The sequence below is a fragment of the Zonotrichia albicollis genome, chromosome 1, assembly GCF_047830755.1.
Source record: "Zonotrichia albicollis isolate bZonAlb1 chromosome 1, bZonAlb1.hap1, whole genome shotgun sequence".
Lineage (NCBI taxonomy): Eukaryota > Metazoa > Chordata > Aves > Passeriformes > Passerellidae > Zonotrichia > Zonotrichia albicollis.
This window is the reverse complement of record NC_133819.1, coordinates 132,423,168-132,443,839: the sequence shown is the minus strand read 5'-3', so window position 1 is coordinate 132,443,839 and position 20,672 is coordinate 132,423,168. Positions and strand designations below refer to the sequence as shown.

The 20,672-nt window shown below is 42.2% G+C and overlaps 1 protein-coding gene across 1 annotated transcript in view; it reads left to right on the top strand.

Annotated features, from left to right (window-relative positions):
- The window catches only part of LAPTM4B (lysosomal protein transmembrane 4 beta), a 60,626-nt gene that overhangs the window by 27,432 nt on the left and 12,522 nt on the right, over positions 1 to 20,672 (top strand). The window contains exons 5-6 of the mRNA XM_005479482.4: positions 6,719 to 6,817; positions 13,338 to 13,433. Of these exons, the coding sequence (XP_005479539.1) occupies positions 6,719 to 6,817; positions 13,338 to 13,433 (195 nt within the window). The remainder of the gene's footprint in view (positions 1 to 6,718; positions 6,818 to 13,337; positions 13,434 to 20,672) is intronic.

Sequence of the window (20,672 nt, the reverse complement as noted above, 5' to 3'; positions counted from 1 at the left end):
GCTCTCCCCACCTCCCAGAGCATGAGTAGTAACCAGATTTTACTCAGTCTTGGTCACTGTGCAAGAACTTGATGGGGACAAAAACAGGCTGGTCAATGTTCACTTAAAAGCCTCTGCTCTTCTGCTGAAAATCTGGTGCTGCATTTGGAGCTGACTCACTGGAAGGGCAAAGACCAGCTGTTCCTCTTGAAATGTGTGCTAAAAATCCCTTTGTTTCCTTGCAGATAAAAAAATAACAGGTCCTTCTGTAGCAGAAATAGAAAGAACAGGTTTTGGAAGGGATTTGGTGCAGCACAGCACTCTGTGATCTGTACTGCTGCTCTGGAGTGCTGAATCTTTGGTTGCACACATCTTTGTCTTGCTGTTGTAAATCATATTCTGGACTGATAATGAAATGCCGCAGGTCTTCAGGAGTGCTAAACTGTCAGTGCTCCAAAGGGCAAGGGGGATTTCCAGGATAATTATAGGCTGATTAGCCTGACATTCCTACCAAGCAGAATATTAACAGAAGGGCTGGGGCTGAGAGGACAGTCAATTGATAATGGATTAGACCAGAAAAAATTTATTAATGACTGCCAGCACAGTTTCATGGGAAATCAGTCCTGCAGGCAAGCTCATTTTCCTTCACTGACAAGATTACTGACTCCATCAATAAAGATGGGCAGGGGCATAATGGGCTTTGATGAGATGTTTGGCTTTGCAGCATGATGCTCAGAGCAACAATAAAGCACCAGATCAATACAGGATGTATCACATGGATTAGGAGAGGGTTGCTGGCACACTGCACAGGGCTGTGGTCAAGCTGACCATCTGCCAGTGAGTTTCTGTTTTCAGTAGAGGAAGGTCTCCAGCAATCAGCAGTAGATTTCATGCTCCTCCTGACTTCCATTAATAATGTTGGACCCCAAGAGGCACTTCACAAAAGCTGATGTCAGCTGTGGGAGAGCTTCTCCAGGCTCATTGTCTGGAGGGATTGAGTCCTTTGGTGGGAGGCTGTGAGCAGGAATATAATCTGGCTGTTCTGTGTCATCCTCTGGAAGCCCCCCCCTGCATTGCCCAGAGTGAGCACAGCTCTGCATCTCCCAGTGGCAGCACTTGTGACTTTTCCCAGCAAATTCACTTCTAATGAAACCCGCGGCTGACACTGAGCTGGACTGCCTGAGAACTTGAGTTCAGCCACTAATCTCAGTTGCTACAGAGATTAATGCCAAGTAATGTGAAGGCCTGAGCAATACAGATGAGCATACAGTTTGACAACTGTGCCTGGGATGCAGTGACCCTGTAAGCAGCCTAGGGATTTACATGCCAAAACTAGAGTCCCTAGGTTGTTTTGCTGTTTGCAAAAATTGCTCTTGGGATTTGTGGACAGAAAAAAGAGCAATTAATAGTAAGGGAGAGGAGGCTTCCCTTCTCTGTCGGTAGTGTGGATTTCCTTCATCTATTTATGGAGACTGATCGTAAAAAAACAATGCTTGAAAGTCAGAGAACATACAGAAAAGTCCCTTTGAATAAACTATATAAAAGCTGGATATTTTGTAGTATGATGAGAGACAATCAGCTTTTCCTGCTTCATTTACTGAGAAAGAAGACCAAGAGGTAGTGCCATTAGAGCTTTCATATGCAAAATAATGAGGTATTAAAATGCTGTTTAAATTAGATGTGAGGCATAATGCTAATGAGCAGCTGGAAGCTAGTTCAAGTTAAGTTCATTTAGAAGCAAGGATTAGTTTGTATTTTATCATTTGTGCTGGAGATTAGTGATGGGGAAAAACTACCAAGAGCTGTGATGAATTTTGAACAGTTAATGTCACCTGTTCAAAAAAGTTTTGAAACTGTTCTGCATCTACTTTGAAGCTGATTATGCCTCCTGTGTCTTAGGTGATGTGGCTCAACTGGAGGCCCTTGTCTTTTTACCTGGAAGGGCTGCATTTGTTGGCATAAGGTTGTTACATTTGGTTCAGAGTAGGTACATCTGTCTGAGTGGGCAGGAGCAGAGGGGAGATGTGAAGGGCACATCCACCCTTACCAGATGCTCAGATATGGGACAAGGTGAAAATCAACGCAGGCAATTACACCATGAATGCAGGGCCATTTGGGTGGGATCCCTCCTGATGGTTTGCAAACCCCAAGCCCTGGGGTTGTCTTGCCATCACCCCCTTTGCAGTGGTCTGCCAGGGTAGGCAGGAACAAGGATTGTGTTTCTTCCTGGCATTCTTACAGTTTCTGTTCCTCTAAAACTGCTTTGCATTGGGGAAATGGTATTTTAGGGGGCACAGCTCCATAAGGTAAATGAAAAATCTCAACTGTTCTTCAAATTCATTTTGGAATATCTGGAAGAAAGTTTGCATTTGGTAACAGAATACATTTAGCAGTCTCAGAAGAACTTTTTGTTTGCTCTAATGTGAGAAAAACCCTGTTTCTTTAACCATTTCTACTTCACTATTATCTGGTATTGTTATATAGTTACTTTGGTATCATACTATGGTTACTTTTACATCTGCCAGTTGTCAGCGTGTGGGTGATGAGTTACAGCTGCTGTGAAACTCTCCATGTACTGTTAGCAAGATGATGATCACATATCAATGAGCTGGTCAGGGCCATAGCTGAAAGTGTTGCAATAGTGCTCACAGGGTGTTTGGTAACATCAGTCTGTACTGGCTTCTTCTTTGGAAACTTCTTGGTGCCTTTTGATACCCAGCTGCACTCAGATGTGCTACTTAATTGCCATGGATTGCAAGAGCATCTTAGCCTGAAGGGTCATGTAAAATCAGTAAATGTTACAAGTTTTGCATTTAGTAAGTTTTGTGGTGATGATGTGATCAAAGTTTCTAAGAGTTACGCTGGATATTTTGGTCATTGTCATGTAAAAAGCAAAAACTTTTACATACAGCAAATTCAACATGTGTAAAATAAAAATCATTTAGTTCTTGCTCTAAGCAGAAGTCTAAAGCAGTTTGACCTAAAGCACATTTCTTTTGTTTAACCCCACTAAATCTTTGATATATTGGCATTTTAAAGCCTTCCAATTAAACACTTCATCTTCTGTCATCTGATAACAGCATATGAAATGATTGAAGCACAGGTGCAGAACAGGCTGGTCTGCAACTGAGTTATGCAAACTTTTTTCTAATCAAAATGCAGGACTATGACAGTTCATCTAAACAAAATTTCAAAGTATATATTAAGTAACTTTACTGTGGGACTGCATACAATGCTCTGCTGCCTAACAATTCAGGTGGTATCAGTTATGCTTTTAAATTTATGGAGAAATGTCTAGAGGACATAAAAGAGAATAACCTAAAGAAATTTCCCCTATAAATTAAAGCTTAAAACCAAAATATCCTTTCTGACTTTTTTAATGCCATTTTATAATTCCAAAGAAGTACCACTAACTTCATAGCAGAGCTTTACAAATTCTACAGAGACATTGCTGTTTTCTTTCAATGTTGTAAGTTTCAATACTTGTAGGATTGTAACTTGGAATGACAATCCACACACTGTATTTTAAAGTGGATTTTTTGTGATCCAAGGGGAAGTAAGACATGAAAGGTCATGCAAGCAGGCTGAGGGAATGAGAAATGGCTTTAGCCTTTTTCATTTTATTCTTTTTGTGCATTTGTATGATACCAATGCAGCAGAAATGTACTTTCCATGGACATTTTAGAGTCTTTTAAAGTGTCTAATAGGGCTTTGATATGCATAAGTAGTATTTTTTTTTAATTAGAAGTGTATCAGGTATATTATTATGCACACAGCCCTCTCCATATCCATGACAAGGTTATAAATGACACTTTAATTACAACTTTAGCTTGCCAGTGCAACACCATTGCAATTACCTTTTGTTTGTATAGAAAATTTCATCATGTTCTGCTCCAAAGTTGCTCCTGTATTTCCAATAATAGGCTTAGTTTTTCCCACCCAGATGTATTTCAGTCACAGCTTCATCAAGCCTTGCACAACATCTGACACTGATCTTTTTCCAGAAGTTTCAGCACTGAACCTAGTGCCTGGAACCTTCTCAGCAGCAGGATTTCAGCTATTGGTCTTCCCACAGGAGAGCAAACTCCCAAGACGGGAGCAGAATTTCTTTTCCCACCTCATGTATCCACATCAATATTTAAATTCATCATTGCAGTCAGTGAAGACCAGTGGTCTGATTCATCTGAACCACTCTTGGTACTTGTTTCCTGTGGGAATTCATGAGATTTTGGGAACAGTTGCAGCCATGGGATGGGACCCCAAGGGCTGCCTAATGGCGCCAGTTCCAGTGTGGTCCCTGTACCGTGTGAGACTGGAGCCAGTTGAGATGCTTCCTACCATCTTTCCTGATTCTTTGCCAAAGGTTCAGGTACCATAAATTGGTTTTCCTACAGCATTGGAGGGGTTTGTAGCTGGGATTTAAGATCAGACTGCTCATAGGCCGGCCCAGCCCAGTTAGCAAAAAAAGCCAAAGGGGTTTCTTCCATGCTGACCCAGTGCTCCTGGGCTATCCATCAGAGAACTGAAAGCTTTGTCTCCCACACAGGAAGCCTGGAAGCCCCAGAAGAGACTTTCATTTTCACATCCTGCACCAAGATCTCCCAGGCACCTGTGTGTGGTGTGGGGATGACCATGGCATGGGTGCAGCACCCACCTGCCTTGCTGGGGCTGCCTGCACCTCTCATCTCTTCAGGACAGAGAGTCAGAAAGCTGAGCCTGAAGGGGACAAACCTCAGTATTTGTTCCTCATGTGCTCTCCTGGCTTTGCTGAAATATTTGATGAAACACTGGTGCTGGTATAAGGGAAGAACACCATGGCCCAGACTTGACCAGGGATCATGGCTCCAGCAGATGTTCCTGATTTTCAAGCAGGAAAATTTCTTGGTCATTTGCCTGCCCTCCTCTCGCCCCTGTGCAAAGCCCTTTTGAGCTGATGTTTAGAAACAGCCATTAGATTATGGCCAAAAACACAGCAGGCAGTCATCCAGTCTTTGACCAGTGACTGGTTCCCAAAAACCAGGTTCTTCTTTGAGAACCGAAGTCTTAATAGGATTTTTTTATTATATTCACAAACTATTTTGACTGTTTTTTTAATGGTAGATCAGTACTGAAAAAATCATTTGGGTACAGATTTACTGTAACTGTCCTTACTGACTGGACTTTCTACCTTCCTAACTTATGGTGTCCCTTCTGCAAACAGGAGGGCAGGTTGGGGCATTAATACTTAAATTTTATGCATATAAAGTTTTTGTTTCATTTTTAAGTGCATTGTTTCTTTGCATATATTCTTACTTTCTTGGTCTCTGGGTGACTGCATCCACTGTATTTAGAATAACCTTCTGTGGGAAAAAAAGAGCAGTAACTTATTGAATTGTAGCAAGCTAGTTCCCTACAAAAGCTCTACCTCAACAAAGAAGATAACATGATAAAAACTTCAGTCATGGAGTTCAGCAGAGGAACAGAAACATTGCTGTCAAGAAGTGGAAAATGTGCTTATGTAACATCTAGCTGCAAATGGTTACAGCTGCTGTTGATGTTAACCACTCTGAACAGTTCATGGAAGTGCTAAATAAAGAGCTATTCTCAGTAGCAGCTGTCCAAAAAAAAGATAATTTCCTGGTGCACTGGGCTGAGTGCTGGAATAAGGGTTATTAAGGGGTTACTCTGGATTTACACCATCATTGCCAAGAATACAGTTGTAGCTCGGTCTGGTTAATTGTCCTGACAAGGATGCAGAGCTGGCCTGGTTAAGTAATTAGACCTGTAAGGGAACAGGGAGCTGTGGAAGGAACTATTGCATTCAGATATAATGAGCTACTGTTGCAGTGGAGTTATCTTTTGTGGAGAACAGTTCTGTCTGTGAACAATGGTTTAGTCTAACTGAAACAGGAACTTGTATCTTGCAGTATTTCAGAATTATTTGGAACATTCTTTTCAAAGGGCTTGGAATTTTAAGCAATAAAAAATACAGTAAAACATTTTTAGGAGCTGTTTTTCAGTCACTGATCCTAAAGTGTTTCACAGCTCTAAATCACTAGAGTCTGTGCTAAGCAGGAAGATTCATTTTGTCACTTCTATTTCATGTATGTGGTAAGAGAAGGGCCTGGGGCAGATTTCCACATTTCAACTTGAAATCATGAGGTGGCACCGTGTAGGACCCATGACTCCATGGGGCACACACTTGGCAGCACTAACACGTGCTCCTACAGAAGTAGTTCAAATTTAGCCAAAATAAGATGGAGTAGAATAGACTCAAGGTATTTTGAAATGTCATAAAATATTAGGTGAAAGGATTCTGCTCTCCAGTTTTTCCTGCTTTGATATTCTGGAAAGAGCTGCCATTGTTCTTTGGCAACCAGTGCCAGTGTAATGATTACTCAGTAAGTATGAGATTTGCTTGCCATTTCCCATGGTGGAAGATTTCCTGCTGCAAAGCTCTCAGACTTCTGCTAGTTTGTGTCAGATACAAACCCAGTGTGCACAGAGGAAGAGAGAGCCCACACCACATCCAAAGCAACAAGCAAATCCCTGAGCCCTCCAGGGAGCCTTTGGCAGCTGAGTGTTCACAGTGCCTGCTGTAGCCACACTTACTGAAACTGGTTGTTGGTGGGGAGAGATCCAGATTTAGTGGATCACAGAAAGCTTTGTAAGCTGTTAATTATAGAGTGCACTAGTTGAATGGCTCTTAAATGACTTCTGAGATTGACTCACAGTGTTCTGCTTGTTTTTGCTTACACAGCCCAACAATTTTCCCTACAAGGAAGAGATTATGTCTGTGAACCCTACATGTCTGGTTGTGATTATCCTCCTTTTCATAAGTATCATTTTGGCTTTTAAGGTAAGTGCATTGTTGTGTATAAAGTCCACTTCTGGTCATGGGTGGAATGTCCCTTGCTGGGAGTCTGTCTTTAGAAGAGTTCTGGGTAACTACACCCCCAGCAGCCTGATACCTATAGGAAACAGGGTTATAGACATGGGAAAAAGTTGTGAAAAATCTCATAGGCAAACACAAGAACATGTAGTCCACAATGGGGAAGTGTGATTCTTGTAGGAGGAACTCATGGCTTATGAATCCTTTGAAGCAGTGGACAAGGGAGAACCTGTTGAAACAGACTTCTTGTTTTTTCAGAATGTGTTTGGCAGCATGTCTTGTGAAAAACTTTTAAAACTACCCTAAAATGTGTAGGGAGAAGAGATAAGGTCACATCACTGACTGTAGCTAGGGAATAAAGATAAATTATCAGTCTTTCCAACACTGTGACCCATGCAGTTCAGTGCATTCATAAGAGATCTGGGAAGGATAAGGAACTCTAGCAACGTTTTCTTGCAGTGTCGTTCAAAATGGGGAAAAAAATTAGTCAAGAAATCTTTGCAGGAGAATCTCATGGGATGGACTGACTGAACAAGGAAATGGTAGAGAAACTCAGTGGTAAAAAATTCTAAGTAGTGGGCACTGAGGAAGGATGCTCTTGTTTCACAAACACTGCTGTGGGCTCTGAAGTAAGAATGACCACCTATAAAAGGGACCTTGTAGCTGTTACAGATAGACACATGAAAATATTAGCTTAGCTCATTTCTGGTCAAACAAGTAAATCAAAAGCTAAGAATATTAAGAAAGGAATAGAAAAACCAAAAATATAAATTGTGTAATTTCTTAGCGAGTTCTGATGCCCACCATCTCTGGAGGCATGATTTCCCTTCTGGTGGGTGCCCTGTCTCAGAAAGAATTCTGTAGAGCAGGTAAATAAATCAAAGCAATCTCTCCTGGGAAGAGCACCATAAAGAACTGTCAGACCTGGCAACAGAAGGACACAGGGAATGAGAATTTATTTGCAAACCTAGTGGGTGAGAGGCCTGCAGGTGGCAGGTACCAGGCAAAGAGGAGGTGTAGCATTCCCAGAGCAGCTGGAAAGGGCTCATGTGAAACCACCACATCCAGGTTGACTGTCCAGTGCAGCAGACTCATCCTGCTGTGGGCCAGAAGTTCAAAAGGAGCTCAGAATAAGATCACACAAATTAATGTAGGAAAAACAATCACCTGTGGCTCCTACTAGTACCCTGAGCACTGGATCTCTTGTAAAATATGCTGGTGTGTTTGCCCTTTTCTTGCAGCCTTCTATGAGTTTCTCACAGCACAGTGCTGCTGGTTTTGTATTTCTTGTGTGGGACTTTATTTCAGATTAGTCTTGCTCTCTCTACAAAGTAGTTTTGCATTAGATTAGAGAAGTCCCAAAGAGTCACAGTGACACCAAAGGTGTTGCTTCCAGACAATGCATATGATATATACAGGGAACGTTACTGTGGCAAAAGAGGTAGATTAGGTTATTGAAGCTACTTCAAAATTGGGGAAAGAAACCCAACAGCTACGGTATATTAAAGTGCTGTTGGAAGCTGTGCTCACTCCTCTGCTGTGATATAGCAATAGCTTATATTGCTTCAGCTTTCTGGCCTTATATGTTCACAACCATACAGCTGATTTTATTTGCACTTCTAAGAAATATGTGTGAATTTAATAAATCCATAGATTTTTGAGGTTCCACAGGGAATGTGCTCCGTGATGCAACCTATAGCTTGATATTACCCTGTGTGGGTCTGGTGTTTCATTGACTAAGTATGTCAATAAAGCTTCAAGCTTATTTAAAAAAAAAGGCAACTAAAATTGGAATGGCAAAAATGCTTACTACAGAGACAAGAAACCTAAGAAATTAATAGTGCCAAAGACTCATTTTGTTTTTAAGTGGTAAAACATGTTTTTTCCAAGAGTGTATGTGGCTTATATAATGCTCATTCTAGCAATGTATTATCATATAAATGAGTCACAAAATATGTGACTTACACAGAAACATATGCTAAAGTCCAGTTAACATTTTCATTTGAATTTCTTATGTTTCCAGAAGAGCTGCTATGCAGATTTACAGAATCTGCTCCATCAAATAAAAGGTGAACACACACAGATGCGTCACTTTTCATCTCTGATAGACTTAACAGATGGTACCACATTTATGTATTGAAACTGGAAAGGTACTGTGTATAAAAAAATATGCCTCCTCTCCCTCTGGAGTTCAACTAGAAATAGGGAGAGGAACCAAAACATTGTGACCTAGGAAAAGCTACAGTGGGAAAAGCTGCATTCAGCTGACCGGAAATACTAAACAGAATCACCTAATTCCTCAGAAGTATTTGGTATTATGACACTTTTGGTTTGGGTGAAGCTACACTTAGAGAAGAACACTACTGAGCAGAAAGCAAGATTATGCAGTATTAGATGCTGGGTTTGTGTTTTGCAGTCATGGGTTTGTGAACAAGAGAGGGTGGTAAGAAAGCTAACCACACACAAGCATTTGCCTTTTTAGTCCTTATAATTTACTTGCATCTGAAGCACCTAATGGGAATTTCAGGTGGTTTCACACAGAACACTTTTCAGAGTAGACCAAAGTACATTATTCCATTCACTGTATTTGTCTAGAAACTGAACTGAAGTTGCATACCATGAAACATAGATGTTTCCTATCTGGCTGAGGAAGGACATCCATCAGCACAAATGTATTTATATGTGCATTTGTATACACAGGACTTCAAGTTGCATATAGCCAACACTGTGACTTTTGAGTTGTGTCCTCTGCAGTTGGTTTGGACTTTTGAGTCGTGTCCTCTCAGCTCTCCCAGCTTCTGAGACAGAACAATTGAGGCTTCAACTTCTCCATCATGGGGAAGCTCCTTAGGCTCAAATGAGCTCAGATGAGCATAAATATAATGAGCCAGATCAAACCTTTCCCCAGGCTGCCCCAAGCACTCTGCAGCTTCAGAGTACGGGCTGGTCCTTGGCCTTTCTCTTTCTGAACAGTAGGTAGGAAGAGGTAGCTGCCAGTGTGATGTGTTCTCCATAACATGCCTGTAAGCTGCATCTCCAAGGTACTGAGCCCAGAGGTGAGACCACTCTGCATGTCCTGGTGTCCTCAGCAGATGGGAAAGGATAAGAATGAAGTTCTGTGTTCTCCCTGAGAGATTTGGGTGAATGCCCTCAGTCCAAGGGCATTCTTCCTGGCAGGGGGAGAGCCCTGCAACACATCACCTGGCATCTCCTGCCTTCCTGCAGGGCTGTTGGGCAGCACCTGGGACCATGAACACAGCCCCAAGAGCCCAGCTCTGGTCCCCACTCCCAGGAATGCCAGTACATAGCCATGAGGCTGTCACCTGTTCCACAAAGGCCTAGGACAAGTCCCAGCACTGATGATGACAGGATAGTTATGGGAGACTCATCTCTAAAACAGGGATCAGTTGCTTAAAATTGCATACCTCAGTGTGTGTGACTGTGAGCCAACAGCTGATGTTCTGGCCCTGTAAGATGCCATATAAAGTGTTGAGAGCAGTGGTTTGGTTTAATGCTAATTCTTTCCAATTACAGCATTTCTTTCAGTTCTAAGCAATTGTTCTTATACAACCCTTTTAAACTCACAAGATACACATTCTAGTGTGCTGAGAAGATGAATTTAATTCCAGATTTTATCAGCACAGCAACCCATTGTTTCTCTCTCTGTAACACCAACATGGGAAGTACATGTGGTCAACTGGTCTTCCATTAGCATAATTTGAAATCTTCGTATAAATTTCAGTTTGTGTAGAGATCTTTATCTCATTTTCACCAGTGACTGAAGCCCATCTCAGCTCTGTAAATAGAAAAATCAAAGCAGCTGGGCAGTCAAAGGGGATTCAGTGCAGGCAGCTACTAACCTGAGGGGGCTCTCTTGGGTCTGTGGTGTTCACCCTGCACTTGCTGCCAGGGAGGGGTTACCCAGAGGGCTGCTGAGACCCAGATCAGCACAGACTTTCCCTTGCTGTGTTGCAAGAAACAGCACAATACAACAACCTCTAATTTCCACAAAGATGCTGGTCAGTCTTCTGGTCAGGCATCTGATGAGCAAAGGTCTGCAGTTCATTTCTGTTGTTGTGCAGCTTAACAGGTGAGTCTGCAACTGCAGCAGTGAGAGACAGGGTGAGAAAGTTGTGTGAGTTTCAGATCCTTAGGGTCTCAAGTAATTTCCCACCATCCAAAGGGGAGGACTAAAAGCTGGCTAGAAATAGGCACAATGACTGTTTCTACATTCAGCCTTTTTACTCACCTGTCCTTTCTGGTGGTGGCTGCTTGGGGCTGCCTCCCCCAAAAGGTGTCACTGTCTGTCACCAGTCTGTGCTGTGGTAAGCAGGAGATCCACTCAAGGGGATTAGGCCAAGGGAGGCCTTTAATCTAGGGCCAATTTCAAATGTGAACATTAGTCTTCTGAGATAAAAATCAATGTATTTATATACTGTGTGTCCAGCCAGACATTTTATAGCAGTATTAGAAACCTCAGCCAAGTCTTTCAGGAAAGTAAATTGGTAACTGAATCAGGAGCCCCATTTAACAGTGCAACAGTATTGGTAGAAAATAATTATTAGGAATGAGCTAAATAAAGTTCCAGGTTGAGGAAAACAAGTTTCTGTGAGTCATGGTTTGCAGGCCAGCAGCACATGGCCAGAGCACATGGACAGGGACATGCTCTGAGCTGCTGCCACTCTCTGCCCTGTGCTGGTCAGTGTCTCAGGGCCAGTTCCTTGGTGTGAGCTGGCTGATGACCTCCTTAATTCAAGGAACATACCTCACTCAGTGAGAGACAGCCTGTGCATGCAGAGCTAGGGTTCAGAGCTGGGAAAGCTGTAGAGGTGCATTGTGGGGTTAAGTGTGTTTTATTCACCACATGGAATGAGAGCATTAAAAAATAAATCTCCCACTTGCTTCTCCCTGATAGGATTGTATTATCCAAAACAGGGCTTCCATCACTCTGGATTTTGACAGAAGTGGTATAGAAATAGTTTTGCAAATAGGTAGGCTTAATGTAAAGGGTGTCTTATATAGACAGGCTGTGTCCCCACAGAAGTGTACTATATTCAGTCTCTGTTCTGCATTGCCTCTTATGCCTTTCCCAGGCTATAGTATCTGAACACTGAAAGCTGCTGAACTACTTATTACCACTTTAAATTAACAATGACATTTTACTTGATTCTGGAAGAGATGCAGTTCTCCATGTGTGTGCCTTTACTTTTTTCAGTAGCCTGGGGTGGGACTGCACAGCCCACAGCTTGGTCTGCAGAGCCTGTCTAATCTTCCCTTGGGATTTAGCTCATTCCAGAAGCCTTTTGCTCTCTCCATTTGATGGCCAAAAATATTGTCAAAGTCTGCAACAGCTGTAAGTCAATCCAGGGTCTGTAAGGCGCTGTGAAAAAAGAGGAAGCAAATTTACCAGATTTTAGCCAGCCCTGGTGGAAAAAAACCTTCCTGATTTGCAAGCAAGCCATGAGTGAATCACGTGGCATCCTGAAAAACACAGCTCATGTGTGTCAGCTCTGGAGACAGAGGAAGCACAGGGCAGCTCAAAGGGATAAGAGGCTTTTGGAAGGCCATCAGTGCAAGTGAGTCACAAAAGTATGACTCACTCAGTGAGAGACACATGCAAATTCAGTGCTGGCAGTTTAATCTACATGTGTTAGGTTTATGGAAGAATTTCTGTGCAGACCCATTAAGTAAAAATATAAGTTGGGCACTATCAAAACACAAAGTTCTCCTCATCACCATCATGTGTGACTACATGGGTGTCTTGGTTTGAAAGAAAACAAAAGTAAAACCCTAGCCTCCAACAATGGGAAGCAGAAAGCTCCAGAGAGAACTGCTTTGGTCCTGCCAGCTGTGTTACCGACATCCTGTGGATCTGACTCCAGCTCCTCCACATCAAATCTCTCCTGCTCATGAAGGAGGTGGTGGCTATTCTGCCCAACCAGTTAAAAAAGTGGAGACAACTAATTGTTTGACAGGAAGCAGCACTACCCAAGCTCCAAGAACAAAAGCAGTGAAGTTTATGATCTTGCAGTAGGTTTATTGCTGCTATTACTGGAGGTTTTGTTTTACATTGGGAAAAAAACCCCACCAGTATTTTTAACAATGTTTAAAATGTCAGAAATAACTTAAGATGTCAATAAAAGCTTTTACTTTGGTAATTTTCCCTAGTCAGGCAAGAATACCAAGACCCCAGACCATTCCAGTCACATGGAATACATTGATTTAGTAAGCTCCCTTTATATATTGAAAGCCACCATAAGGTGTCCCCAGAACCTTCCCAATTCCAAAGAACCCCAATGCCATCAGTATGGGGAATGACACTGGATTACTCACAGAGCCCCCAGGCATTCTCACTGCAACCAGGGAAGTGACTGTCCCATGCTTCTATCATGCTGATGTTCATGCTTACAAAGAATGGAAATGCTCTATCAGAAAAGCATGCATGGTTTATTTTCTGCACAGAATAATAAATCTCTTTTCTTTGCAGGGGTACTTGATAAGCTGTGTGTGGAACTGTTACCGATACATCAATGGCAGAAACAACTCGGATGTGCTGGTGTACATCACCACCAATGACACTGCGGTAAGGATCTTACATGGCAAACATTTGTGTACTATTATGCATTTAAAGGCTTTATTTTATGTTTCTGACTCTTTATTTAACTACCTTAATTCCTTTGGCAGTCCTCATCTGTTGGTGATGTTTGGGCTTGAAACTCAGGGGACTAGCATGCAGTGGTTGCAAAATGTTGGTTTTATTTTATGCATATTATCTGTTAAAGAATCTGCATTAATCATAAAGTACAGTTTATCTTGTGGTCCCAGGAATGACCTCCATTTCTGAGCTCTCCAGCTGTGTGATGATCTGGACTGTGGAGGGACTGATTGGGACTCAAGGATGCCATGGTCTACACCTGCTGTGAAATTCTGATTTATCTATAGAAGCTGTGATTTAGGACACTTAACATCTGGTGTAGTGCTTTACAAACTCACAGAGAGGAACTAAAAGGCAGCAGAAGTTCAGTAATTCATTTCCCAGTGCATGATGGGGTTTGTATGGTAAGGAGACCAAATGAAACAAAGATCAACATGAAAGAAAATAATAAACAGATCTTAACCTCAAAGAATGGAAGGCATAGGTTCACTTTATAGTAGTTTAGTTCTTACATGCACATGTGCAAGACATGATTGCTAAGCTTTTTGCAGAAGGCACTGAAGGACTATGGGAAGAAGGGGTCTCTGGAAAAGAGCCAGTTCTGTTTGCAGTGGTTTTGCCATGGAGCTGCTCCGTTCCACCCGGCGGCTCTGTGAGCCAGGGCTGATGGAACAAGGCTCTTTACACCATTTACACAACAGAATGAGAGCAGCACAAACTTGGTCCTCTGGATTATCTGGGTGAAATCCCAGGATTGCCTTGCTCAGGTTTTCCTAATTGTGGGTGGTCTCCACGCACTGAGGTTTTAGACTGTCAACTGTAATCCTTTGGAATGAGTGATTCCCATGCAGCCACAAGGGCTTAGAAAACCATCACTACTTTTACATGAAATATGTAATTCTTGTGTAGGTATTTGTCTTCTATACCTGAAGCTTCAAGAAAAACATAAGAAGTTTTACAGACCATGATCACAGCTGGAAACCAGGACATTTAAGTATAAAAACATGGATTTATTGAGAGCTAAGAAGTACTACTATTTTCTTTACTGAAATCTACTTTGAAAAAACCCAGGAATTTAATGTGAAATGATTTTAATAGCTCTTTTGTTCAGCCTGTAGGTAGTTGTAACTCAGTTTCAAACACTGTTGACTCTACAACCCACAGAGCCAGCAGGCTCAGCAGTGAGAGAGTGTCAGCTGCATTATCTGAGAAACTAAACTTAGTTTTTAAAAGTTACCTTAAAACCACCTGCTTCACTGCTGCCTTCATAAAACAAAAGACTGTTTTTAGAGATGCCTGGCTACCAAAGCTCTTCTCAGTACTTTTGTATTTGGTAATAACCAAATGTTTCTGTGGGAAAAGGAAGCCCTTTTATCCCCTTCACAGATGACACTGTTGGACTGAACCTTTTATTTAACTTTGCTTATCTTGCTCTTAGAAGACATCTAAAGCAAAAGCAGGTAGTGAGAAAGGTTGTGCATTCCTAGCTAGGGCTCTGACCATTGGACTCTTTTTCCTTCCCCAGTATTTACACTCCTTTAATTTTAATAAGGTGAGAATCTGTTCCTGTAAGGTATGATGCATCTTTCTAAAGTTCAATAAGATGACATTAAATGAGAAAGAGCTGTGTGGGAATTTATCAGCTAACCAGAAAAAAAGTCACTGAAAATTTCCTCTTTGTGAGTACAGAAAGGCTCAGGAGGAAGGCAAGAGGAGAGTCACTCACAGCCTGGGTTTTGAATTATGTATTTGAGGTGGAGGCAAGCTTCATTCAAACCCATGTCTGGCTACTTCTTTCTAGTCAGGGTGATCACCTTCACATCACACACAGGGTGATCATCTTCACATCCTTCCCTGACAAGCTCCATGGGCGCCCACGAGCACGGTGCACTCAGGGTTGTGATGGAGGAGCTGATGTGCTCCTGAGCAGCCTCTTTCTTTCCTCTGCTCTTTCTGAGCTTCAGGAGGAATGACAGTGTGTGGGGTTAAATCCCCATCATTCTCCACGGTGAGTCAGAAGACAGTTCTTCCCTCTGTTCACCCCCTGGAATCACAGACTTAAGGAGATTATCTTTCTCTGCATGTATGTCTGCATTCCGAAACATACACAAACCCTGCTCCACATGACCGTGAAAAAATGCAGGCACAACACTGTTGGTTTAAAATGGCTTCAAAATGAAGCATGGAAGAAAAGGACTTTGAAAGTGAAATACTGAGGACCTCTGAGAGTTTAGAGCTCTTGAGGAAACCTTACAAAATTTTGAAATGCTGTGATAGGTCACTACAGTCTGTGTAATTGTATAATATTCTCCCAACATTCAAATGTACTTTTGTATTAAAATGATGTTTTTTCATTTTTATGAATGCTGGGAAACTTCTTTCAGCAGGGCTTCTTCATACCAATATGCCTTTAAATCATGAGCTACACGTTTCTTAACAAATATGAGTCAATCTCTGCCCTCTTTATTGAAATAAATATGTCATTTTTAGAATCAAACCTGCTACCCGAATTCCAACAGAGCTGCAGGTCATACCTGCAGGGTATGTTCTCATCTTCAGGGATGTTTTTTGATATGTACTTGTCATCAGCAAGAATCTAAAAGAATCTGTACAAATGGAAGTAAAAATCTAAGTTTAAATATGAGGCTGGGTGTAATTGCTACAGTTTAGAGTAAAAATTTTAAGTATTATGGAATCACAGAATGGTTTGGGTTGGAAGAGACCTTCAAGATCATTTGGTTCCAACCCCTCTGCCATAGGCAGTGACACCTTCCACTAGACCAGGCTGCTCAAAGCCTCTTCCAACCTAGCTTGGAACACTTCTGGGAATGAGCCATCCACAGCTTCTCTGGGCAACCTGTTCCAGTGTTTTCCCACCCTCTCAGTAAAGAATTTCTTCCTAATGTCTAATTTACACCTACTCTCAATTTAAAGCCATTCCCCCTTGTCCTATCACTACATGCTCTTATGAAAAGTCCCACTGCAGCTTTCTTGTAGATCCCCTTTAGATACTGGAAGGTGCTATAAGGTTTCCCTGGAGCCTCCTTTTCTCCATTTTTGTGGCCCTCCTTTGGATTGCCTCCTACAGGTCCTTGCCCTACTTATAATGAGGCCTCCAGAGCTGAATGCTTTCTTCTTTATAGGAGCATTTTGTCTTAAAATCAATCCTGTAGTCTGAATTGCTTCATGCTGCCCATTTGCTCTGTTGTTCTCAGCACAGAAATTTCCAGTTAGTTCCCCTGGTCAAACTGGTTCTTATAAATAATGCTCATAGATCTGATCTGTAACTAACCTTTTATCAGCTACCAGATAATCTGATTTTTGTCACTCAGTGTAAGTGGTTTAAGCCATCCTTTTTGCAAGTGTGCCATCTGGAGCAAACATCCCTCCTCCTGCTGCAGGCTGTGAATGGGAAACTCCTGCTGCCCACTGGGTGAGAGATCCTCCTTCTGTGACCTTTGATCAAAATTTGACACCACATGAATCTGCCTAGCTTGGCTCCATCAACAGGCTGTGTTATGACATGAAAGGGCCACCTGATGCTGGGCAGGGAATGGCCTGGACCCCAGGCAGGGGGAAGATGTGACACTCATGCTCCTGAGGACCTGAGAATCCAGCTGTGTGCATTAGTCACAGCAGAGTCTCTTGGGAATATGGATCTCCTTCCTCCTAAGTGCTTTTCCAGTACTTCTCTCAGTTTCTGGAGATGTCTGTAGGAGGTTTTGCCATGACAGTAAAGTGGCTGCCCTGCAGTAATCTGAGGATTGCTTGCCCCACTTTCCCAATCCATAGTAACCTGAGGATTATTTTTTCCCCCTTTCCCAATCTGGGATTGCTTTCTCCTGCCACCTTCTCAAATGCACCATGGCTGAGGGTTAATTTTCCACACAGGTTTAAATTTTCACAGTAGTACCATGGAAATGTTCATCCAGTTTGGAAAAATTGCCAGTGTAGAGGTGCAGAAAATAACCCAAAGTTAGACATTTGTTCTCTGGAGCAGCAGCAGCTCTATTGTGCTCTTGGACAGCGAGGGGATTTCAGTCTGTCTATTTTTAACTCTCACTGAAGCCAATCAATGGAAGTTTCATCTCCGGTCATGCTGCCAGTGGGGATAAAATGTAAAGCTGTAAATCTCTCTTCAAAGTGGGATTTAGATCTTTATGTGCTTTATAAAATCGCTTCAATAGATTTTATCTCACATACACTTATCCACAATGGTTAATAAGTTACTTTTTTAAAAATGCAGATATATTCCCTCTGTGGACATGACCTCAACTAAGTAGCCTGCAATTAATTGGTCAACACTTTTGTTTGCTTTCCCTTTCTCAAAGCAAGAGGAGACCTGTTTGAGAAGTGCAGAGGTAGATCTTTCATTCCTGCTGGATGATTTCTCTGAGCACAGGAAGAAATTCTTTGGTAAAGTTGGAAGAGCCATTCTTTGTATAATTGTGTTATTAGTTTGGTGATTAATTTGGCTATGGACCGAGGGAAGGACCCTTAGACTCATGCCAGTTAAACAGACTGAAGCACGAGATGGATGCCAGAGACAGATAAACCATAGCAAGAGCTCTTATTTCTGATAGGTGCTTTGGAACCTGTGGTTTCCAGCTGCTGAGCCAGATTTGGGATGGTATGTGTCAGAGTAGAAGACAGCTCAGAGAAAAATTCTGCTTTAAAAATGTTTTCCCTAAAAATCCTACAACCTTGTCAATGCTCACCAGGTAGCTGGTCTTGTGTGGCAGTTTGTGTGCCACAAACTGTTACTGAGCCACTAGATCACAAATATCTTTTTGCGGTGAATAGAAACCAGGGGAATATTTCAAAATGAGCTGACACCACCAAAATGAATATCCCTGGCATGACTCTCTGAGCGCATTCAGGGCCCCCAGTGGAGTCCAGGCAGAGGACTCTTGATCTTCCTTATTGGAAACTGTCTGGTAAAACGTGCAAGAGGAAAGACAGGTAAAGCAGGACATAGAGAAGAGGAGAAAGAATCAGGGACAAGAAATAAAGGATATAAGTAGAACTATCCCGTGCAATAAGTAAAGGGGATGGTTCATTAGTAATCCAGTGTAATAGTCTACATGAGACCTAGAAATGTGGTTTAAATGCTGGAGCTGTTTTTCTTCAGAATTGCACTTTGTAAACATAACCACACAAGCAATTTCTTTATGAGAGAATCTTCAAAGGGCTCAAGATCCCCATGGATGCCACCATTCACATCTTGGTAGTATGCACATGCCACATGTGCAGTTCTTCCTCTTCTGTTTGATTCTGAGTTGCAGAAAAGTATCATGATGGTCTGTATCTGCCAACAAACAGCTCTTCAGCTGCTTCAGCATTTCATATTCTACTTGCAGTGAAGTCCCATGCCTTGTCAGCTGACCTTCAATCTTAGTGAAGAGATTGGTCCTTTATTTTTCTAATTTTTTTTAACTTTCCATCTTATCATCTATTCTCAGTTCTTGCTTCCACTTTTTCCCTGTTTACGGAAGATTTTTTAAATTAAAATCCAGCATTCCCTGTGGTCAGAATTACTTCATGCTGCCTGTTTTCTTTGTTGCTTAGTGCTATCGGCTAATTGCACTTCTTGTTTTGGGTCTCAACTATTATTAGGTAGCTGCTGTCAGAAGCCAGCTGTACTGTTTGGAATGGACTATTAACAATGTCAATTTGGAGCAAATACCCTCTAAAGTTCAAAAACAAGATTTTCAAAACATTTTCATTTGTCATGGCAGTTATAAATTTACCTGTGAGCTAAATTACAAGTTCAAAATATACATGTTTATCTATTTTCTTAAGAAGATTTAAAATTTTTATTTATTTGCAGTGGACATATTGGAATTTGGAACTAATATGTGACAATTTGTGAGAGATTTACAATAAAATAGACAAATATTATCTCAGTGTTCATAATTAGATTAAAAAGAAGACATGAAATGGGGACATGTAATTTAAATCTTCCAAATCTTTTTGGGTTCACTAATTGGGTATGTTGCAATGTAGGAAAAAAACAGTGTTTAGAAATTTGCAGTGTTTCTTTCTTTAGTGCATTTTATCCTAATGGGATTGATTCACTACCATCTGACAGCTGCTGCTTTTTGGGCTTCAAAACACAAGTCAAAGTCTTCATTATAATTCCAAGGATACATATCAGTGCAGCAAAAGTCAATGACAGCTTAAACCCCTGTTGCCCAGGGTGTATGGGTGTTAAGCTGAGCTGTGTGTGAATTTTCCAGGTCAGGCTCAAGTCATAGTTACACTGTGCACCAAAGGACGGGGGAGGTGAGAATTTGCTCAGGCAGGTGTTGCTCAAGCAGGGAGTTGCAGCAGGGTGTGAGGCAGAGTCCCAGCAGAAATGAGCCATGCTGGGGCTCATTTTTAGCTGTAGAGTTGGCCTGTGCAGGGGCCCTGCCCTGCTGCAGAGCTCTCCCCAGGCGTGGTCCTGCTGCAGCTCCAGCACTGCCTCATCTGGTGTCACCTCATCACAGCCTCCTGCACTGCCCAGCACAGCCCTGGCCTAGGCCGAGCAGAGGAGGAGCTCCTCACACATCCCTCCCTCCCTCCCCAGGCTCTGACAAAGCTCTCCCAGCCCCACAAAGCACTCAGATGCTGAGGAGCCCCAGCTAGGGGAGTGGTGACAGCTGGTGGCTCAGGGGTGGCTGTGTTCTCTCAGAGATGGCCTGGAGGCCACGCTCCCTGCCAGGGAGGGACACCCAGCTGCCCGTGCTTGGCAGTGCCAGGAGGCCTGTCTGTCCTTCTGTGGCTGTTGATGGTTTCACCTAACTTTGGGGCTTTAAGTCTCATTGCATTTCACTTTAGTGGTTCCCTTAGAGCAATTGCACTCTTCCCAAGCATCCCTTGGGACTCTTTATGGACACAGGGCTGTCCACTGTGGTCTGTTCCAAACTGCACAGCACTTGTGGCTTTGCTCCTCTGCCTTATGAGCAGTGAGGAAAGCAAGGTCTGCTTTAAATTAACTCTGGGACAGACACAGCTTCAGAAAGGGCAAGGCTGAGTGGGTATTCATCCACCAAATTTTGAAAATCTTCAAAAGTTTTTGGGAGTTTCTGGCTGACAGGTGCTTTACAGTTGTGATTTACTTACAGTAATAGATTTTTTTATATATAGACAGGAGCCTTTCCAGCAGCATCTGTAATGTAAGCA